General features: G+C 41.7%; 1 protein-coding gene across 2 annotated transcripts in view; it reads left to right on the forward strand.

Annotated features, from left to right (window-relative positions):
* Positions 1 to 22,381, forward strand: part of ccdc125 (coiled-coil domain containing 125) — a 77,619-nt gene that overhangs the window by 13,086 nt on the left and 42,152 nt on the right. For both annotated transcript variants that reach the window (XM_068029603.1, XM_068029604.1), the window contains exons 2-4: positions 15,741 to 16,101; positions 17,985 to 18,043; positions 19,435 to 19,521. In XM_068029603.1, the coding sequence (XP_067885704.1) occupies positions 15,792 to 16,101; positions 17,985 to 18,043; positions 19,435 to 19,521 (456 nt within the window). In that variant the 5' untranslated portion in view covers positions 15,741 to 15,791. The remainder of the gene's footprint in view (positions 1 to 15,740; positions 16,102 to 17,984; positions 18,044 to 19,434; positions 19,522 to 22,381) is intronic.

The following is a 22,381-nucleotide window of genomic DNA, read 5'->3' on the forward strand; positions in this document are numbered from 1 at the left end:
ATGATGTGTTGTTGCAGTCTTACTACAATCTGCCTTTTTCAGTAAGGGTGATAGTAGTGGAAAGAAATTCCTGCTCTAACCTGTCTGAATAGCAACTAATAGCTGATAAAACATTCTCCAAAAGCAAACTGGAATCTTGAATGCCGACATAATCTTCCATAGACAGCATGTCTTTCTTTCCCACCCCCCTCCCCCCAACTACCAAAATGACTTTGCACTAAGGTCAATCATTCTGCATTTCCATCCTTTTCTTCTCCTTGGGGATTGTCCTTTCGTGGAGTAAGTTTTAATGCACAATTTCACAGAATATTCAGTTCACTCACCCTGACTAGATAAATGAGAACCTTGACAATCAATCACAGGAAAATGGGCAGCTCTTGAATCTACAAACATCCACTCTATCAAGAATGAAGTCGTTACCCACCAAGAACAGCAGAGGACCTTCCCATTCACAACCTTCCCAAGACTAGAAACTCCAGCTGTGAAATGTAGCCCCCCTCCGACTGAGCACCAGGTCTGGTCCAGGAGTGAAGTTCTTCACCCCCTTTATTGGGTGGACACAAATGTGGTGATAGGGAAAACACTGATCCTGTTGCATTTCCCTTCCATTAATTTGAAATCTGGGGTCTGGATGGAACTTGTCTTGATCCCCCTACTCCTCCTGCTCCCCCTCCCCAGGCCATTTATCCTGCTTTTGCTAAATGCTGTGCTTGGTCTTGACTCCCTAAGTGCATGGGCACAGTAGATCACAGGGTATATTTGAAGTGTAGGGGGTCTTGTTTTCCTGTGGGCCGAATGGGCGTACTGCTGATGCAAATGCTAATCATCAACCATTTTGCAGAGATTTTCCATACTGGCATAATTCCAATGTTTAAATATGTTGATTTGTCCCTAGCTGTTTTCTGGCAACAGTGCTTGATATATTGACTCATGCCTACTGGATAAGCCTCGAAGTTCAGATTTGGTTTTGACTTGCTCCAAAGTCAGAGCACACTTACTGTCAGTAATTTCATTAATAATGGCCACTTGGGTGGAGTACCAGAAGATGACTGTTGATATATCCTCCAGGGAGTGTAGCAGTGCCTTCAGGAGGGAGGGGATAAACTAAAATAGATGGGCATTGCAGTGATGAAGGCTGGCTTCTTTCAGTATCACTGTTTTGAAAACGGAAGCAAAGCAAAAATTAGGATGTACTGAAATTCTACTGACTTACCCTAGTTAATCTAAATGCAAGAGGTACTTCATTACTGCCAATATGAATGCAAAATGACAACCTTCTCAGAGTCTAGACCATATGACCAGTGGAAGAAGAAAATGGTTATGTTCCTACAAAAAGAAAACAAAGTATGGCCTTGGCACCGTACTTCAGATTTCACTTAGAGGAAGCGAAAGTTTTTTTTTGTGAGATGGATGCCCATCAGTTGGACAGTGGAGAAGGTTTTGACCTAATAGAGTTCGCTGATCAAATCTACAAGAAAGATAATCTGTCAAATCCCAATGAGGCATGGTCAGAATTTGACAGATTTCGGAAAATAGATGGTCATTCCATGGAAGAATATATCATGAACTTTAGCAGATTGATGAAATTCAGGTTGGGGATCCCTGGATTGGTACTAGCATTTAAATTACTGGATTGTGCTATGGTGTCTCATGGGCAGGCAACTAGTTCTAACTGTTCAGTTCTTGGAGAAGGAGACTCATGGATCAGGTATATGCTGCCTTTAAAAAAAATTCCTTGCAAGACAGTCATTTCCTTCAACCTACATTGGAACAAATGAGATATTCCGCGATGACAAAGTAGAAGACTCGATGATTGCCAGATTACAAAATAGTTCTGATATTGGATGCAGGCATCAACACAACTGATGGATTAAGGACAGGCAGAGTGAGGATGAAACACCTTAGCAGATCTGGCTATCACAGCAGAAGACAAAATTGGAGCAAAAGTAAAGGGCGAGTGAATCCCAAGAATGCCTAAGGAAAGGTTAATAGGTACCTCGAATCAAATCTGAAGCAGTGGCTGAACTGCCCAAAGTGAAGAGGCAGGGTCTTCAATGTCATGATGAAGACGATGATGAATCTGAACAAATTATACTGGCTCATAAGGAGTTTTAGTTCTGCGATTAATATTTTAGTTTTGAACTACTTTAAATGTGCAGTATCAGATGGTGCTTGTAGTTCAATTGTATGTGGGACAGATTGGTTAAAACATTACCTTGATTCACTAACTAGTGAGGATTGATGCAAGATTAAGGCATATAAAAGTACTGCTTGCTTTAGGTTTGGTAATGACAATACATTGAGGTCACTAAAGAGATTTGTAATTCCATGTAAAATAGCTGGAGTAAGCCATTTTATAAATACTGATGTACTCCCTAGTGAGAGAACTATGCTGTTGAGCAAACCTTCTATGAAAAAGGCACAAATGAAACTTGACCTGGAGTATGATAAAGCAATTATTTTTGGGAAGTCTGTTGATTGTAATTTACCTAATCAGGACGTTATTGTATTCCTTAACAAAACTTGTTGTTTCTCATCAGTGTGTTGGACAGGTATTAATGGCATCAGGTGAAAAGAATCAGAAAAAAACAAATTGTCATGAAGTTAGATAAACAATTTGTGCATTTTACTTATTAAATGTTAAAAATCCTGCTAAAAGATGCAGGTTGATGAAAAGCATACATGGCTAATAGCAGAGATTAGTGAGAATTGTGAAATCTATAAAAAGTACCGAAGGCGCTGCTGCATCCTCTCGTAAGCCTTCAATTGGCATGAGACTTTAACGAGGTAGTTGCCATGAATCTAAAGGTATGGGACAATTACAGAAATATTTTCATGCTACATTTTATAGACTCAACGACCAGATTTTGTCTTTCTACAATAATACTAAGGACAAAAGGGTTAATATGGACAAAATCATGGAGAAATGGATAGAGACCGGACTTGGGACTCCAGCGACCACAATGAAGTGGAGAATTTGTCGATGTCAGAGCCATGTGTGAAAATATGAACATCATAGTCATGAGTACTGCATGTGATAGTCCTTTCAACAATGTACTTTGTGAAATGAATCATATGATGATTGATGAAATGCTGCATAACATTTTAGCTGAGCAACTGGACTGCAAGTTGACAACTGCCCTGGCATGGGCAGTTCATGCAAAGTATTCACCCCAGATGATTGGAGGGCATCATTCTCATCAATTAGACTGTTGGCAAAATCCCAAATGGCCTTCTGCTCTGTGCGATAGTCCTCCCACGCTGGAAGATATTACAATCAGTTCCATTCTTTGTACACATTCTTTACATACAAGGAAACAGGCTGTCCAAGAAGGCTGAGGTCTTGGAGAAAATTCAGAGAGCGCTAAGACCATCTGAGACGGACTTCAATTCAGGAGATTTCTTATACTATAATAGAGAAGGTCCTGGGGAATGGAAAGTCCCTGGTACATGATGGTACTTATCAAACATAACAATCAAACTGTTTACGGTTCAATCCTGACAATTAATTGGAATGAATTACAAAAGTTGGGTTCTGAACAGCTGATAGTAAATGAGGCACTTTGTACCACAAATGCTCGTGTTGTGTGATGCGGGCTCTGAGGAACAAAATGCAATAGATTGAGGACTGGATATTAGTAATGTGAGTAATCATGACATCCACTTATCCATAGACCAGTTGCTCAGAGTGGGTACTCAGGTGACGCATATTCTAGAGGGGTCTATTGAATGCAGGAATGCGACAATGTGGGATGTGTAAGAAAAGCTACTGGCAAGTTTAAATATTGGTTGTAAGTCCAGGATGATGGCCAAGAAGTGAGGTCCATGGAATGGCAGAATGGGATGAAAGAGTGGAGAGTAAGAGTGCAGTGCAATACTGATAGTGAGTCCAGAAGTGACTGTTGTGTCAGCAAATGGTTCTGGAGAAAGAGCATCCGATAGTGCAAGAGGGAAATCTCGCAGTATTGTTCCAGCTGACACAAAAGCAGAAGTAGAGGGTGTAGCTTGACTAGATTAGATGATGAAATAAAGACCAAAGGATAGTCTCTTAATAGAACTAAATGCAAAAGTCCTCATGATTGTGAAGTTTTGGTGACTGCAAATAAAGTTGAGGATAAACTAATGAGAGGCAAAGCAAAGGAAGTTAGGGAGTTGGAGACAGTTTGGAGTTTATTCTGAGGTACCAGCTTTGTCACCTAGGTGAATTTGTACTGAAAAAAATCCTCACAGATGAAACTTGTAAGGATCAAGCGAGGCTAGTTGCTCGGGATTTTGAAGAGCGACTGGGTGATCCAAACGTTAGAATGGATTCTCCCGCAGTTGAAAAAGTAATTTTAATCTTTTTAGCTCTTTTGGCCACATCTTCGTGGGATTGTAGATTATGTGACATAAAAGCTGCATTTCTGCAGGGTAATGCTTTTCAGAGAGAATTGTTTCTGAAACCGTCCAAAAAGGTAGTAGATGCAGAAGGAAAACTATGGAAACTAAACAAATGCATCCAAGGCCCTAAATGATGCGTCCAGGGTCTGATATTTTTCATTGAGATCTGCTTTGTTGAAAATAGGCTGTGTTCAACTAAAAGCAGATTCCCACAATGTTTTATTGGTACCTAAAGGGAAACTTTGTCACCTTCACGTCGCATGGTGATGGTTTCTTATGAGGTGGTGCTGCAGAATTTGAGGAACGTGTTACTACTGAGATTAAGTAGAATATAAAATTGGGAGTCAGGTTTGTGCGGCTTTTAAATACATTGGTTTAGTCATTAAGCAGACTAGGTCTGGAATAACTTTAAATCAACAATTCTATTCAGAAACTAGGTTATCACAGAACGTTAATATATCTAAAGAGGAGCTTGAGCAACTGTGAAGCTTGATTGATCAGTTGAACTGTTGTGCCCTCAGACTAGACCAGATGCTAGTTTTGATGTGTTGGAGTTAAGTGCTAACATGAAACGCTCTAAAGTATAGAATGTTTTAAGGGCCAATAAATCATTAAATACACATTTATACAGATATAACTTAAGTTCCCATCCTTGGGTGACCCAGAGAACACGAAGCTAATCATTTTTAGCGATGCTTCATATGCTGATCTATTCTAGTACACTGGTTTCATAATACTTCTGATGGGTGAGAATGGGAAATATCCTTTAGCTTGAGAAACTAAGAAAATAAAAGGGTTGTTAAAAATACTTTGGCTGCTGAAACACTGGCTTTTGGGAGGCAGTAGATATGGGATTCTCTTGTCAAATATTTTAAGTGAGATTCTGTACAATGGGCATACTGATATACTTATATACTTAATGAATGTTATGTAGATAATCATTCCTTGTGGGATAATGTACAGAGGGGGGAGGGTTCAGGTGAAGGTAGATTTAGAAATCCAAAGAGAAAAGTCAGGACAATAGAACAGTGTAGCTCTGTGGGTAAAGACGAGCAGAGTAGGGCAGGAAGGGACAGAGAGTTTTAAGGGTTATAGTGCATCAGCGAATAAGGTCCATGCAAAGATTAGCAGTTTTTAAAAAAAAAAGGCTCTTTATCTGAATATGTGAAGCATCGCAATAAAATAACTGAACTAGTGTCACTAATAGAGATAAATGCTTTCGATCTAATCGCCATTACAGAGACATGGTTACAAGGTGACCAAGCTTGGAAAATAAATATTCCAGGGTATACAACATTTCAAAAAGAAGACGGATTGCAGAAAGAGGAGGAGTAGCCCTGATCGTAAAGGATGACATACGGACAGTTATGAGAAAGGATCTTGGCTCAGAAAGTCAGGAAGTAGAATCAGTATGCATGGAGATAACGAATAGCAAAGGTCAGGAATGCTGGTGGGAGTAGTTTATAGGCCTACTAACAGTAGATATACTATTGAACATAGCATTAGCACAACATAATTGCCTTTGTTACAAGCGTAAATGTAATAATTGTGGGGAACTTGAATCTTCACATACTGGACCGATCAAATTGGCAAAGGTGGTCTGGAAGATGAGCTTGTAGAATGCTTTTGTGACAGTTTCCTGGAACGATATGTTGTGGAACCAGCTAGGGATAAAGCTGTTTTAGATCAAGTATAGTGCAATGAGACAGGGTTAATTCGTAATCTCGTAGTAAAAGATCCACTGGGGAAAAGTGATCATAATACTATTGAATTCCATATTAGGTTTGAAAGCGATATACTCCAGTCCCAAACATGAATCTTAAACTTAAACAAAACCAATTACTTAGGTATAAGGGGAGAATTGGCTAAGGTTGATTGGATATACAGACTAAAAGGTATGTTAGTAAATAAACAGTGGGAAACATTTTAAAGAAACAATTCAAAATGTTCAATGAAAGTACATTCCATTCCAAATCAAAAACGTAGCAAGAACGATCCATCTATGGCTTATTAAGGAAGTTAAGGCTGGTATTAGATTAAAAGAGTATCAAAAAGCTGATGTAAAGGAAAAATAAATATGGGAGTAAACTAGCCAGGAATATAAAAACAGATTATAAGAGCTCTTACAAGTATAAAAAAGATTAGCTAAAGTAAACATTGGTCCCTTAGAGGCAGAGACCGGAGAAATTATCATAGGAAATGAAGAAATGGTAGAGGCATTGAACAATTATTTTGTGTCTGTCTTCACAGCAAAAGACTTAAGTTACATACCAGAAATAGAGGGTAACCTAGGGGCTAAAAAAGAGTGGGGAAATTAAGGTAATTGATATCAGCAGAGAAAAACTGCTGGAGAAACTTAAAGTACTAACATCTGACAAATAGCCAGGACCTGATGGCCTTCAACCTGAGGTTCTAAAAGCAGTGGCTGCAGAGATGTGGATGTGCTGGTTATGATTTTCCAAAATTCCCTAATTCTGGAACATTCCTAGTGGATTGAAAATTAGCAAATGTAACACCAAGAAAGAAAGATGGAAAACAAGCCTGTTAGCCTAACATCAATTGTCCGGAAAATGTTAGAATCTATTCAGGAAGTCTTAACAATGTTCAGACAAAGTCAATGTGGTTTTACAAAAGGGAAATAGTATGACAAATTTATTTAAGTTTTTTGAGGATGTAACTAGGAGGGTAGATCAAGGGCAACTAGTAGATGTAGTATACTTGGATTTCCAAAAGGCATTCAATAAGGTGCCACACAAAGGGTTAATATGCAAGATAAGGTTTCATTGCTTTTGGGGTTGTTGTGCCAGGCCCTCACCTGCTGAGAATTAGGCACATTAATTTTGTCATGAACATTGATTTTAAACTGTTACTGGAGTGAAGAAAGGACTTGTTAAACAGATCAGCCGTGGCTGGGAAAGACATTTACATATTAACAGACAGTGTTTGGAAGGACAAAGCAGCCATTCCCTGACGCATTCAACCCATAATGGACTTTTGATCACCAGGCATTGAAGGTGGGGGAGCTCACATTCCAGGTTGACTGCTAAGATGGCCGAATACACAAACGAACATGGTCAAACCAGCTAGTCACAGGACTAACCTGCTGGGCAACCTGAGCTTTTTGAATTTGTACTAACAGTTTGGGCAGAAAGCAGAATGCAGCTGGACTGAGAAGATCTCTCCTGTTTGCCTGCTCCCATCTCTTTCTCACAAGCCGCTGAATCCACTGCAGATACACGAACCCCAAGAGAGAGAAGTTTCCTACAGCGAACAAGGTTTCAGAAGAATACTAGGCCCCAACGAAAAGCAAGATCTACCTACAATCAAGGACTCTACAGTGAGCTCGAAGAACTGTAACAACTCTTCAGCTATTGCCTTAAACTTTTCCACTTTATTTTTCTTTTCTGTCTCTATTTGCATTTGTGTATCATCTATGCATGCTAGCGTGGGCGTGTCGTGTATCCGTAGGCGTTAACCGAATTAGAGTTTAAGTTTATTAAATTTCAACTTTTCTTCCTTAAACCTAAGCCTGTTTGTGCTGGTTTCTTTGCTTTGTAATTGGAAAGCGGTGAACAAGGATTCGCCAAGGGAGAGCTGAATACACGGTGTGTTTAATGCTAAACCCTGTTACAGGTGAAGACCAGGTGAAGGCTGAGAGGGACTTTTAGACCTCTTTCTCACCTAGTCATAACAGGGGTAATATATGAGGATGGAAAGGACAGGAAGCAGAGAATAGGGATGATGTAACTAGTGGAGTGCTACAAGGACCGGTGCTGGGACCTGAGCTATTTACAATCTATTAATGACTCAGACGAAGAGACAGAGAGTAATGTATCTAAGTTTGCTGACAATACCAAGATTGGCGGGAATGCAAACTGTGAGGAGGACACACAGTGCTGCAAAGGGATAAAGACAGGTTAACTGAATGGGCAACAAGGTGGCAGATGGAGGATAATGTAGGGAAGTGTGAAATTATTCACTTTGGTAGTAAGTATAGAAAAACAGAATATTTTTCAAAGGCATGAAACTTGTAAATGATGTTGAGGACTTGGATGTACTTGTACAAGGAACACAGAAAATTAGCATGCAGGTACAGCATGTAATTAGGAAGACAAATGGGATGTTGTCCTTTATTGCAAAGGGATTGGAATACAAGAATAAACAGGTCTTGCTATAATTGTACAGAGCTTTGGTGAGACCACACCTGGAATACTGTGTGCATCTAGTCTCCATATTTAAGGAAGGATATACTTGCACTGGAGGTGGCAACAGGAAGGGTTCACTAGATTGGTCCCTGGAATGAGAGGGTTATCCTATGATAGGCTGAGTAAATTGGGTCTATACTCTCTGGAGTTTACAAGAATGAGAGTTGATATCATTGAAACATGCAAGATTCTGAGAGGGCTTGACAGGGTAAACAATTAAGACATCGTTTCCCTTGTCTGGGAAATCTAGAGCTTGGGGGCACAGTCTCAGGATTAGGGGCCGATCATTTAGGACTGAGATGAAAATAAATTATTTTCACTTAGAGGGTTGTGAATCTTTGGAATTCTCTACCCCAGAGGATTGTGGATGCTCCATCGGTTATGTATTAATTAAGGCTGAGATGGACAAATTTTTGGTCTCAGGAAATCAAGGGATATAGGGAGTGGGTGGGAAAGTGGAGTTGAGGCAGAAGATCAGTCATGGTCGTATTGAATGGCGGAGCAGGATCAACAGGCTACTCATAGAGTCATAGAGTTATACAGCACAGTAACAGGCCCTTTGACCCATCGTGTCTGTGCCGGCCAAGCAGCTATCTATTCTAATCCCATTTTCCAGCACTTGGCCTGTAGCCTTCTATGTTATGGTGTTTCAGGTGCTCATCTAAATATTTCTTAAATGTTGTGAGGGTTCCTGCCCCTACTACCCCTTCAGGCAGTATGTTCCAGGTTCTAACCACCCTCTGGGTGAAAAGATTTTTTCTCAAATCCTCTCTAAACCTCCTGCCGCTTACCTTAAATCTATGCCCCCTGGTTATTGCCACCTCCGCAAACGGAAAATGTTTCTTCCTGTCTATCCTATCAATGCCCCTCATAATTTTGTATATCTCAATCAGGTCCCCCCTCAGTCTGCTCTAAAGAAAACAACCCTAGCCTATCCAGTCTCTCTTCACAGCTGAAATGCTCCAGCCCGGGCAACATCCTGGTGAATCTCCTCTGCACCCTCTCCAGTGCAATCACATCCTTCCTATAGTATAGTGACCAGAACTATACACAGTATTCCAGCTGTGGCGTAACTAACGTTTTATACAGCTCCATCATAACCTCCCTGCTGTTATATTCTATGCCTCGACCAATAAAGGCCAGGATCCCATATGCCTTCCTGACCACCTTATCTACCTATGCTGCTGCCTTCAGTGATCTATGGACAAGTACACCAAGGTCCCTCTGACCCTCTGTACTTCCTAGGGTCCTACCATCCATTGTATATTCCCTTGCCTTGTTAGTCCTTCCAAAATGCATCACCTCGCACTTCTCAGGATTAAATTCCATTTGCCACTGCTCTGCCCATCTTACCAGCCCATCTATATTGTCCTGTAATCCAAGGCTTTCCTCCTCACTATTTACGACCCCACCAATTTTTGTGTTATCTGCGAACTTACTGATCATACCTCCTATATTCACGTCTAAATTATTAATGCACACTACAAACAGCTAAGGTCCCAGCACCGATCCCTGCGGTAAGCCAGTGGTCACTGGCTTCCACTCACAAAAACAACCCTTGACCATCACCCTCTGCCTCCTGCCACTAAGCCCATTTTGGATCCAATTTGCCAAATTGCCCTGGATCCCATGGGCTGTTACCTTCTTAACCAATCTCCCATGCGGGACCTTATCAAAAGCTTTACTGAAGTCCATGTAGACTACATCAACTGCTTTACCCTCATCTACACATCTAGTCACCTCCTCAAAAAATTTAATCAAGTTTGTTGGACACGATCTCCCCTGACCAAGTCATGCTGACTATCCCTGCCTCTCCAAGTGGAGATTAATACTGTACCTCAGAATTTTTTTGCTCCTGCTCCTATTTCCTATGTTCTTATGTGAGAATGAGGAAAGGTTAAGATTGACCTTGCTAGCTTGACCAAAAGCTTCAGAGAAAGGAAATTGCTAAAATTAAATGGGTGGATGCATGTCATCAGCTGTCTGATTGTACATGCATTCCTTTTTGTAAAACAAAGAAATTGTTCGGGTCCTAGAGGAGGGGCATGTCAAAAGGTAGTGCTTTGTACAGAATATGGAGGTCTTTGATTTAATTTCTTTTGAAATTTGATTGTACATATAACCTTTTCTTTAGAGAAGGGAATCTGTTAATTGTTCATCAATTGTGTTTCATTGTAGGCGGGTGGTGGGCATTAACTTGTGTTACAACTGACCGCTCCAGTCAAAGCCCCCAATCAAAATAAATGATTCTGATTGTGATGGGAGAAACGCACTGTTAATTCAGTCCTGTCCCTCCACAGATCGCCTAACATATTTTAAACTTTCCAAATTAACGACCCAGCCAAATTGTACCATTTATTAACCCTGAATGAGGCTAACCAAACCAGGTGTTTTTAAATCAACAAATAAACTATTGAATTAGAAAAATTAAATTCTTAAACACTACTAAGATATAAACAACATTTAAAATAGAAAAGATTTACAGTCCTTGCAAATTCACGCTGCTGGCGGAGTTGAAAAAGTCCAAGGTTGCTTGAAGTCCTCACAGCCATCCGATGGGGAGGAGAAAAGAGGTTCTTCAACAGTAGAACAGTCCATAGTCTAATTGCAGCAGTAAGTGATACTTTCCTTCCCCACTGATGAATTTCCACAATTAACGACTTGCAAACACTTTTTAAATTAATCAAGTTGGCTTTAGAATTTTTGAGGGATAAAACATTGTCACAGTCTAACTTCCCTTCCTTCAGTTTAAATTATCAGGGATCTCTGTTTTGGCTTGACTTTTTTAGAATTTTGAGAGATAATAAATAAACAGACTAAATTCTCTTCCTTCAGTTGAAATGGTCTGAGAGCTCTCCTTTCAGGTGCTAACACACAGCTGTCTGTCTGTGTCTCCTGTTAAAACAGACTGCTTGCACTATCAGCCAGTTCAAAATTGAATTGTAACAGATGTATCTCTCGATGCTCAGTCCATATGGCTATATCCAAGGCAAAGAGAACTCACCCTTTGAATCGCAGTCTCCGAATGGCTGTATCCAAGGCAACGTGAATACACCTTCTCGGTAACTCCTGAGGCCTGCTTGCTCTTAAAGCAGTACTGATCCTTTGCTGTTTTAAAGACGCACCACATATTTCCTGGAGAGAAAAATAAGACGGGATCATGACACTTGGGATTCACTTGTGCCTCAATTAATATGAACAGACTGAAACTGGTTGTTGGGTGAGGAGCTACATACTTGAAGGGCTGAATTTTATCCGGGTGCCGCGCTTTGCGGCGGCGCCCTTTAAACTCGGGAGTGCCCACATTTAGCGGCCGCCACAGAACCCCCGTGATATTACGCGCGGGGGTTCATTAACATCACTGCGCCAAGCCGTCCCGCCCATATAATGTGGGCAGAAGCAGGACATTCGGCGCAGTGAGGAACCCTTTGACAGCTGTGTAGCAGGTGCTGGGGCCCTATTTAAGGAATACCTAACTGACTGCTGAAAAGTGGGGCTGCTGTCAATCTGGTAGCAAAGCAGAAATTGCTGCAGAAATTCAGCAGGTCAGGCAGAATCTGTAGAAATAGAAGCAGAGTTAACTTGTCCAAGTTCACAGACCTGAAAGTTAACTCTGCTTCTCTCTCCACAGATGCTGCCTGCTGAGTTACCCCAGCACTTTCCGCTTTGCTGCCACATACTTATCCTGTTGTGTCCCAATGTCCTGTGAAGTTGCGATCCTCTTCTTCTACTCAGGTGTAACATTCCTTCTTGTAGGCATGCTGCACCTGGGTGAATAATCTTAATTTTGCACATTCCAGGATGTGAGACTTAAATACACTATAAAAGGTATTACAGAGGTTTACAGAGAACACACTGACACAAATGGGAATGCATGGGTGTCACAGCAATGTAAATATGTCTTTCAGTAAATGTTCCTCACCAACATGTGTGTCCTTTTCTCTGTGAATGATGTGTGCCAGCATGTAGCGCCAATGTCACAGCCCTTCAGGAGAGCCAACGTATGCAATAACATCATTGCTTTGTCACCATTACTCATGAGCATCTCCACGGATGCTGTCACATGGACATTGTCTTAATCAGCTGCTGCCTGTAATGGTATACACAGGGATGCTGTAGATGTGGACTGGTGCAGAACGGGTGAGCGAGAGTGATGTGTGGCTTGCAGAGCTCATGTCGGTTCCTATGGAGCAGACAGCCTTTGTCTGATAAGCCACTGCCGTACATCCTAGCTCACTGCTAACTCTGCGTGCAGAGCCTGGGTGCCATCTGTCCGCCCTGCGTCTTTCATGTTGTCGGTCCTCATAGTCCGAGAAGGAATCCTGTTGACGTCTGTCCTCATCATGCCAGGCCTGGCCCCTACTGGGGGCGTAGTTGTGCAGAACAGCAAAGAAAGGAGCTGGCCTTCTCGGCCTGTAGTACAGGGCATCACCCTATCCATCCAGGCATTGGAAGTGCTTTTTCAGCATGCCGATCTCCTGCTCAATGGTGGCTCTTATAGCTCAGTAGCTGGCGTTCTGTCTCTCCTCTTCAGCAGTGGTGGGGTCTCTCACTGGTGTCAGGAGCCATGTCTGCAAAGGATAGCCCTTATCTCCAAGAGCCCACCCCTCTATCTGAGCCGGTTTAGTGAGCAGCGGTGGCGGCTGGGACAGGCGCAGGTCCCAGGTGTCATGGCAGCTGCCTGAGAAGCGATCACAGATTTGCATGAAGCATCTGTGGTGATCTCGTACCAGCTTCACCTAAATTGAGAGGATTCCTTTAATGGTGACGTCTGCAGGTGGTAACCTGGTGGGAGGCCTGATGGCCACGTGAGTGCAATCTATAATCTTTACAACCTATGGTTCTTTGGCAATAGTGCCGAAACTGATGGCCCTCTGGGCCTGGCTGTGAGAGTCCGTCCTGAAGCGGACATACTCACTGGCCCTCCAGTGTAGGGCATCGGTGACCTCCCTGATGCAGCAGTACACTGCTGACTGTGTGACCCTACAAAGGTCTCTGGTGGGCCCCTGAAAAACTGCAGAGACGTCATGCCTGTGAACCACTGCCACTATGAAGACCAAAGGCATAGGATGTCCACTGTAGCCCGTGGACTGCAGGTGATCTTTGAGCAGGGCACAGAGATGTGTCACCACCCTCTCTACATGCACAATTGCCTCTGACACTGGTGCTCTGACATCCGTTGGCATGTCATGTGGGACCTGTAGATGCACGGCAATCATAATGGCGAGCTCCCCTTGGGGGCTGCTGCTCACGACCGGGGGCCTCTACGTGGATCACACCTGCCTGGTGATTTTGCCTCTTGCACATACGGATCCTCGGGAGCAGAGGATCTCTCAATGTAGGATGAGCCATACCTATTTCCATGTGATAAATAAAGTTGAACCCTTCATGTATTCGAAGGTTCCTAACAGGGCAGGGATTGGTGTTGGCGGGTACATCAGCTGCTTTCATGGATCAACTATGTGAACTGCCATGGCATTGCCCATCTTGGCCAAAACTGAGTGGCACAGCATAACCACATCAAGATCCTACCAGCTGAATCGATTGCCCCCACCATCCATATAACCTTAATGCTCCTACCCTTTCTGGCACCCTCCCCACACACACGGTGACTCGAGTGCCTCACAAACACAAATAAACGCAGAGCATGCACTGTTTACAGAGAGTGGGTACACAGTACCCACCTTCATGCCTGCAGAGCTTTCCATCCAGTAATCCCAGACCCCCTCCCTCCTCCCTTCCAGTTTGCAGAGTGAGACCCCTGAATATCCCCCTCCCTCCTCCCTTCCAGTATGCATACCGAGACCCCTGAATACAGAACTTACCTTCGCTGGCGACAACCTCTGCCTCTGAGGACCTGCCGGCTTTTCAAATCGTGAATGGGACGGCATGTGATGGCTGCCCATTCAGCGAAAAATCCAGACGTGTCCATGGAGACGGGCTGCATAATCTGCAGAAGTAAGTACTGTTTAACATATTCTAATTGGGGAGCTGCTGCTGTGTGGCAGGGGGGCTGCATTGAGGTCTCCCTGCCGCTGGTAATTTGCAGTGGGCCCTACTCGATGTCGTGGGTCGAGGCGGGCCTTTCCCTGCAGAATTTTACTGGCCCCTGCGATGTCGAGGGGCTGGTAAAATTCAGCCCCTAATGTTTCTTTCTGTGTGTAAATGCTTAAAAATGTGTAAGGATTGGTTCTAGTTCTATCTTTCATCTGGCTTTCTGGCATATAACAAGTGGGGCTAGTTTTCCTGGCTTTCCTCTGCTCTGGCGTTGGGCAGGTATAGTGCGTCTTGGCTGTGGCTGGTTTTATTTTCCCTGATAATTGAAATGACCCGGTGCTCCGTTAGTGTTAGCCCTTGGAAGGATCTTGTATTGGAAAACGGGAGTAAAATGGAATGCATCTATGGGCTTGGCTGCAGACTAAGTACCTTTTTCGTTGCTTTTGGAGAATAGCAACAAGAGGCAGATGGGTTTGAAAATTAGAGTTTGTTGAAAAAGAAATCGACAAGTATCTGAGGGCCGTGTTGCCAGGACCCTTTGGAGGGATCGATGACTCGAGGCCCCAGGTGGTCTTCTTTAAGAACCCCTAAAAATGAACGCTCAATTAATGGGAAGAGAGGAAATTGAAACTCGAGACGTGGGAAACATTCCCCTTCCTGCCTTGTTCACAAAAGCATTGTTGGGCCTGGAACTCTTGCAGTCCAAGCTCAGCCTCCTAGGGAAGCCTTAGAAAATCCTTTGACACTTTTAAGTTTATCAATCTTCCCGAGGTGGATGACTGGAATAACCTCATCTCATCTTTTGTGCCTGAAGAAAATAATTAAACCTGCCCCATTTGAATCCTCTCTTTTTACTGCTGCTTATAGTGCTACAAGGAAAGACGCGGACCAAACATTGTTTCTGATTTGTGAAAGAGCTGTAAGTAAGATACAAAGAGCCGATAAAATCTCTCTTCACACTTTTTTTTTAAGTTCAAGTACTCTCAATAGCTGATATTTGAATATACTTGAGAAGATGAAACTTCAATACTTTTGAGTTAAGTTCTTGTGTTTCTTTTGAATCTCTGAAACCAGATTGTCGGCTTCACACAATACTAAGTAACTTAACTTTTGCAAATTGCTTTATTTTAAAATATGTTTGTTTTCTCCGTGTTTCAGTTTTGTTTCTGCACAGATAAATGGGCAGCTAGACCTGTGCAATTCCTACTAATGTCTGAAAGGCACGGAACACAGCTGAAAGTCCAAGAGGAGGATGACATGTCAAGTGGAGATTTGGGTGATGGCCTTTGCAGGAAACCTGGTGGAATTTATGAACAGAAACGAGGTTCAGTTGCTGAGATTACGAGATCAAATCATGGATCAGATATCGATGACTTTGTTTCCAGTAGAAGTATAAATGAGGATGGAAAGAATGAGATTACTTGTTTCCGTTGGACCAAATATGGCAGCCTCTACAATTCATTCCATAAATTAACAACTTCTGATGGGACTACTACTAGCCGGCGGTCGAGCAGTAGTGGTAAACTTTATTTGGGTTTTTTAGTGTTGTGACACTTGTGCACATTGCAAACAGTGAAGATTAGGTTTGACAAATTGTGAAACTGTAATGTCTTTTAAATACTACATTTTTAAATGAAAGCATAGAACCTTAGGTATATTGATCATAGTATTTTTAAACCTCATTGATTTTTATCTTGGTTGAAAACCCTGTCTTGGTCCTTATTTGTGCTTCTTAACTTAAGTGAAATCATTTGACATCCCGAATCCTTATAAAGTGAGGTCACTTGTTCTAAGATTAGAGTGAAATCTGTCATTAAGGGGTGGGATGTAAGGTACAAAAAGGTGAAAAGCATATACACGTGTATAATCTGTGTGCTGATTATGAATTATGGTTAAGGATAATGGTGGAAAAATCCATGAAACAACGCAATGATCTCCTGTAAAATGCAATTTGAATTAGCAGGTGCACAGAGTACAAATCAAAGATTATTCTGTTGTTTTCAAGATTGTAAAGGAGGTTGATGCTGCTCAAAGTAAATTGTTCAGCATAGCACTAGGTGAAAATTTACAAGTTTTGAAATTAGGATTTTAGGGGTAAAATGGAAATTGAGCAGGACTATCTCACTTAAAGAGTAATATTCGTGGGATAAGTTATCAGCGAACCCTACTTAAGCAGAAATTTTAAATGGGTTTGAGAGTCAATTGGGCACATTTTAGAGAGAGATGGGATTGAGGGATATGGTGAGAAGGCAATTAGATGGGGTAAATTTATTTTAAAAGAAAGGGCAGGCCTCTAGGGCCCCATCACCTTTCCTCATTTGTAAAACTACAGAACATGATTTATCTCCATCTCACCTACCCCTGGTCTTCCCGATTAAATTATTCCACAACTCTTAAGTTTTGGGTAAAAAGGTTATCTTTGACTTTCTTCTAGTAACTTATTTTTACTTTGGGTCCCCTAGCATTAAACCCTTTACTCCAGTCTGAATACAGTGGAGGAACAAATTCTTGTCTTTGCTTTCCTCCCATTCTAGTAAACAGTTTAAAATGATGGGACATTGAGTACATTGCTAAAATAAAGAGAAGCATCTACTCACCTTGATTATTGAAAAATCATCAACTAACAAAATATAACTACTTATATAGTAACTAATATGGTACAACATCCCCAGCACTTCACAGAGCCATTATCAAACAAAATTAGACACTGTGCCATGTAAAGACATATTAGGGCAGATGACCAAAAGCTGGGTTAGGGAGATGGGTTTGAAGGAGCGGCCTAAAGGTTTAGGGAAGGAATTCCAGAGCTTAGGGCCTTGGCAGCTGAAGGCACAGCCACCAAAGGTGGGGCAATCAAAATTGGGGATGCTTAAAGTACAAATTAGGTGTGCGTGGCGTATACTAGATCATGCTTTCAAACGTTTTTTGAAGATTGGAGTTCCATTAATTATCTTCCAGTACAAGTTTATTTACAAACATTTCATAAAAATTGCACTTTAGAGTTGAACTGCAAAAGACAAACCAAAATACATAAAACTAACTCTTCCTTTTACTAGAAGGATTTGAAAATTAACTGACAAATAATAAAAGAATTAACCAACTTGCATTTATATAGCTTTTTTCACAACCTGAGAATGTACCAAACTGCTTTATAGACAATGAAGTACTTTTGAGGTGCAGCAAGTGTTTTAATGCACAAAATGCAGCAGCCAACTGGTGCACAGCAAGGTTCCAGAAACAAAAATTAATGAAATTACATCTGTTTTTAGATATTGCTTAAGGGATAAATGATGGCTAGGACAATATATATCATATTTAGCTAATGTTGAGTGCCAACCTTTTTGGTTTTAATTAATGCAAATGTGATGTATTAAATTTCTGAAACATACATTGTCCCTTCAGGTTCACAAGTTGAAATGTCAAATGAAGAACTAAAACTGAGGCTTCAAGAAGTTGTGGAGGTAATTTTTCAGTCGAGAATGGTAGTTTTTGTCTGTGAATATTTATATTTTAAATAGATGAATTCTTTACGCTAAGAACCTTTGGGTTCTTGTAAATAACAAACTATAAGCATGAAAGCAAACTTGTGAAATGTGGCGAAGCTGAGGCTGTAAGCAAAATTAATGAGTACAAAATTTGGATATTTTGAACTAGTTTAGAAAAAGTAACATGCTCCATTTTTTTTGGATTAAACTTCAGCAAAATATAAAAACAAAAAATGTTAGAAAAATCAACTGTGCACGTTAAGTGCTTACTTAGAAGTTTCCTGAGTTCGTGAAAATCCTTAGCTCCCCCTTAGTGAATCCTTGTTCACTAGTTTCCAATTATAAGGCAAAGAAACCAGCCAAACAGGTTTTCTTAGGTTTAAAGAGGAAAGGTTGAACTTTATTGGACTTAAACTCAAATTTGGTTAACGCCTACGGATACACGACACACCCACGCTAGCATGCATATACGATAAACACACATGCAGATAGAGACAGAAAAGAACAGAAGAAATAAAGTGGAAAAGTTTGAGGCAATATCTGAAGATGCTTTTGGTTACTATTCTTCGAGCTCGCTGTAGAGTCCGTGATTGTAGGTAGATCTTGCTTTTCACTGGGGCCCAGTATTCTTCTTTAAACCTTGTTTGATATAGGAGACTTTTCTCTCTTGAGGCTCATGTCTTCAGTGGATTTGGAGTTCCGTGAGAAAGAGATGGGAGCAGACAGGAGAGGCTGTGGCGAGCCAGCCAGGAGAGGTCTTTACAAACCAGGTGCAAACAGTCTCTCTCTCTCAAATTGTCTGTACAATTCAAAAAAGCTCAGGTTGCCCAGCAAATCAGTCATGTGGCTAGCTGATTTAACCATGTCTTTTTGTGGATTCAGCCATCTTAGCAGTCATCCTGGAATGTGAGCTTCCTCACCTTCAATGTCTGATGTTCAAAGTCCATTGTGCCAAGGAATGGTCCTTTGTCTCCACAAGCACAGTCTGTTAGTATGTAAATGTTTTTTCCAGCCACAGCTGATCTGTTTAACAAGTCGTTTTCTCGCTCCAGCAACAGTTTGAAATCAATGTTCATATGACAAAATTAATATGCCTCATTCTCAGCAGGTGGGGGTCTGCATGACAATATTTCTGTAAAAGTCTAAGTTCATGTAAACATTCCATCATAATATTTTGTATGTTCTATTGTAACATGAATAGTGGTGCATAAAACTTTCCTCAATGGTTGTGCACTGATGATGATGATTCTAAGAACTGTTAATGAATCACCAATCAAGCTTTTGATTAACTTTATTTCAAGTATAATTTTGATTGTTTTTTCCAAGAAATGTCGTTTTGTGATTAATTTAAGCTTTTTATTGTGCAGGAAGCGGAACTTTTACGGTGTGAGCTTGAAGTCACGCAACAGCAACTTCAGGGGAAATATGAAGCATTAAAGATACTACAGAGCATGGTGAGCTGCTTGCTAATGTTTCTAATCTCAAATAAACATCATACTCATGTTTTCTATGGGATCCCCTGATTAGGTGGGACTCGTGCAATGGAAGGTAAAGCCTGATGTTACTATGTAGTCCTACTACACCCATGACTGAAAACTTGACATCAGTGACAATTCGACTTTCTACTACAAACAAATTATTCCTTGAGTGAAATATAATTCTGATCAACTTTCAAAATATTGTTATATTGTTTTGTAAACTTTTTAAAGCATTTGTCTGTGTTTTGATAAATATACAATATTCCTAGATTTGAGTAGAAGAAAAAAATTCAGTTGAAAATTGCTATAAATAATTGGAAAGCTACTGATTTGAAGCAGGTTATTGAGGCTTCCGCAATGACTACCCTTAGCGAGCTACCACTGATCGCACAGGCACAGAAAGTTGGGAGTTCTTGACAAAATCACACATTGACCAAGCAACAATGAAGGAATGGCAATATATGTCTAAGTCAGTATGGTGTGTGACTTGGAGGAAAACTTGCAAGTGATAGTCCCATGACATTTATGCTTCTCTTTCTCAGTGGTAGGGAAATGAGGTGCTGTTGAAACAACATTGATAAATTGATATAGTAGACTGTACATACTGTGGTCACAGTGTGTCAGTTGTGGAGAGAATGAATATTGAGTCCAGGGCACCAGTGAAGCAAACACTTGAAGCTTGTTTAGCTTATAGTCGTTCGGCAGTACAGAACTTGAGTATTGCTGAAAACAGACATTTTGTTGAAGTTTTTTGTTTTGCACTCATCAGGACAATTTGCAAGAATACCAATGTAAGGGAAAGCAACAAATTTATACTGTATGAGAAGAGAGTGCTGATTGGTTGGAAAGTGAACTCTGATTGTTAGAGGCGTTGCCATGGAGAATGCACCAGTTAATGGTGACTGACAGTTAACTGCCAAGCTTTGTTTGAAATTTAAACCAGGCAGCTTGACTCTGGTCAAGGTATTGCCCTGAGGAATGAACCAGCAAATGGCTGTCACTTGTTTAGCTGAAACAGGCGCAATGTGTGTACATGTTCTTTCTGTCTGCAAAGAACAGGGCCCTGTGTATTAATATATATAGCTTCCAGTATGCACAAATGCACCACACTGCGAGCCCGACTGACTATCTTAAATTGGTTGTCAGCAAAATTCTTAGCACACTGAGGATTATTTAGCAAATGTTGTCCAATCACAGAATCACAACCAGTCAAGCTGCCTGGTTTAAATTTCAAACAAAGCTTAGCAAGGGGGATGGGAACCGGAGCCACGGATCAGTGGATGGGGTAGCTGTTGAACAGGCAGATACCGAGTGCAGAGAGTCTGTGAGGAAGGTTAGACAGTTGACAGGGCAAAGTTGCAGCCAGTATGATGGATTGAAGTGTGTCTATTTTAACGCAAGAAGTGTCAGGAATAAGGGTGATGAACTTAGAGCATGGATCAGTACTTGGAGCTACGATGTTGCGGCCATTACGGAGACGTGGCTATCACAGGGGCAGGAATGGATGTTGGATGTTCCGGGGTTTAGATGTTTCAAAAGGAATAGGGAGGGAGGTAAAAGAGGTGGAGGAGTGGCATTGTTAATCAGGGATAGTATCACAGCTGCAGAAAGGGAGGTCGTCGAGGAGGGTTTGTCTACTGAGTCATTATGGGTGGAAGTCAGAAACAGGAAAGGAGCAGTCACTTTGTTGGGAGTTTTCTATAGACCCCCCAGTAGCAACAGAGACATGGAGGAACAGATTGGGAGGCAGATTTTGGAAAGGTGCAGAAGTAACAGGGTTGTTGTCATGGGTGACTTCGACTTCCCTAATATTGATTGGAACCTCCTTAGTGCAAATAGTTTGGATGGAGCAGTTTTTGTCAGGTGTGTCCAGGAAGGTTTCCTGACTCAATATGTAGATAGGCCGACTAGAGGGGAGACTATGTTGGACTTGGTGCTTGGCAACGAACCAGGCCAGGTGGCAGATCTCTCAGTGGGAGAGCATTTCGGTGATAGTGATCACAACTCCCTGACCTTTACTATAGTCGTGGAGAGGGACAAGAGCAGACGGGATGGGAAAATATTTAATTGGGGGAGGGGGAATTGCAATGTTATTAGGCAGGAAATGGGGAACATAAATTGGGAACAAATGTTCTCAGGGAAATGCACGACAGAAATGTGCAGGTTGTTTAGGGAGCATTTGCTGCGACTGCTGGATAGGTTTGTCCCGATGAGGCAGGGAAGAATGGTAGGGTGAAGGAACCTTGGATGACAAGAGATGTGGAACAGCTAGTCAAGAGGAAGAAGGAAGCTTACTTAAGGTTGAGGAAGCAAGGATCAGACAGGGCTCTAGAGGGTTACAAGGTAGCCAGGAAGGAACTGAAGAATGGACTTAGGAGAGCTAGAAGGGGACATGAAAAAGTCTTGGTGGGTAGGATTAAGGAAAATCCCAAGGCGTCCTACATTTATGTGAGGAACAAGAGGACGGCCAGAGTGAGGGTAGGGCCGATCAGGGATAGTGGAGGGAACTTGTGCCTGGAATCGGAGGAGGTAGGGGAGGTCCTAAATGAATACTTTGCTTCAGTATTCACTAGTGAGAGGGACCTGGTCGTTTGTGAGGACAGCGTGGAACAGGCTGATATGCTTGAACAGGTTGAGGTTAAGAGGGAGGATGTGCTGGAAATTTTGAATGATATGAGGACAGATAAGTCCCCAGGGCCAGACAGGATATACCCAAGGATATTATGGGAAGCGAGGGAAGAGATTGCTGCGCCTTTGGCGATGATCTTTGCGTCTTCACTGTCCACTGGAGTAGTACCGGATGATTGGAGGGTGGCAAATGTTGTTCCCTTGTTCA

The sequence above is a fragment of the Heterodontus francisci genome, chromosome 4 (assembly GCF_036365525.1).
Source record: "Heterodontus francisci isolate sHetFra1 chromosome 4, sHetFra1.hap1, whole genome shotgun sequence".
Taxonomy (NCBI): Eukaryota; Metazoa; Chordata; class Chondrichthyes; order Heterodontiformes; family Heterodontidae; genus Heterodontus; species Heterodontus francisci.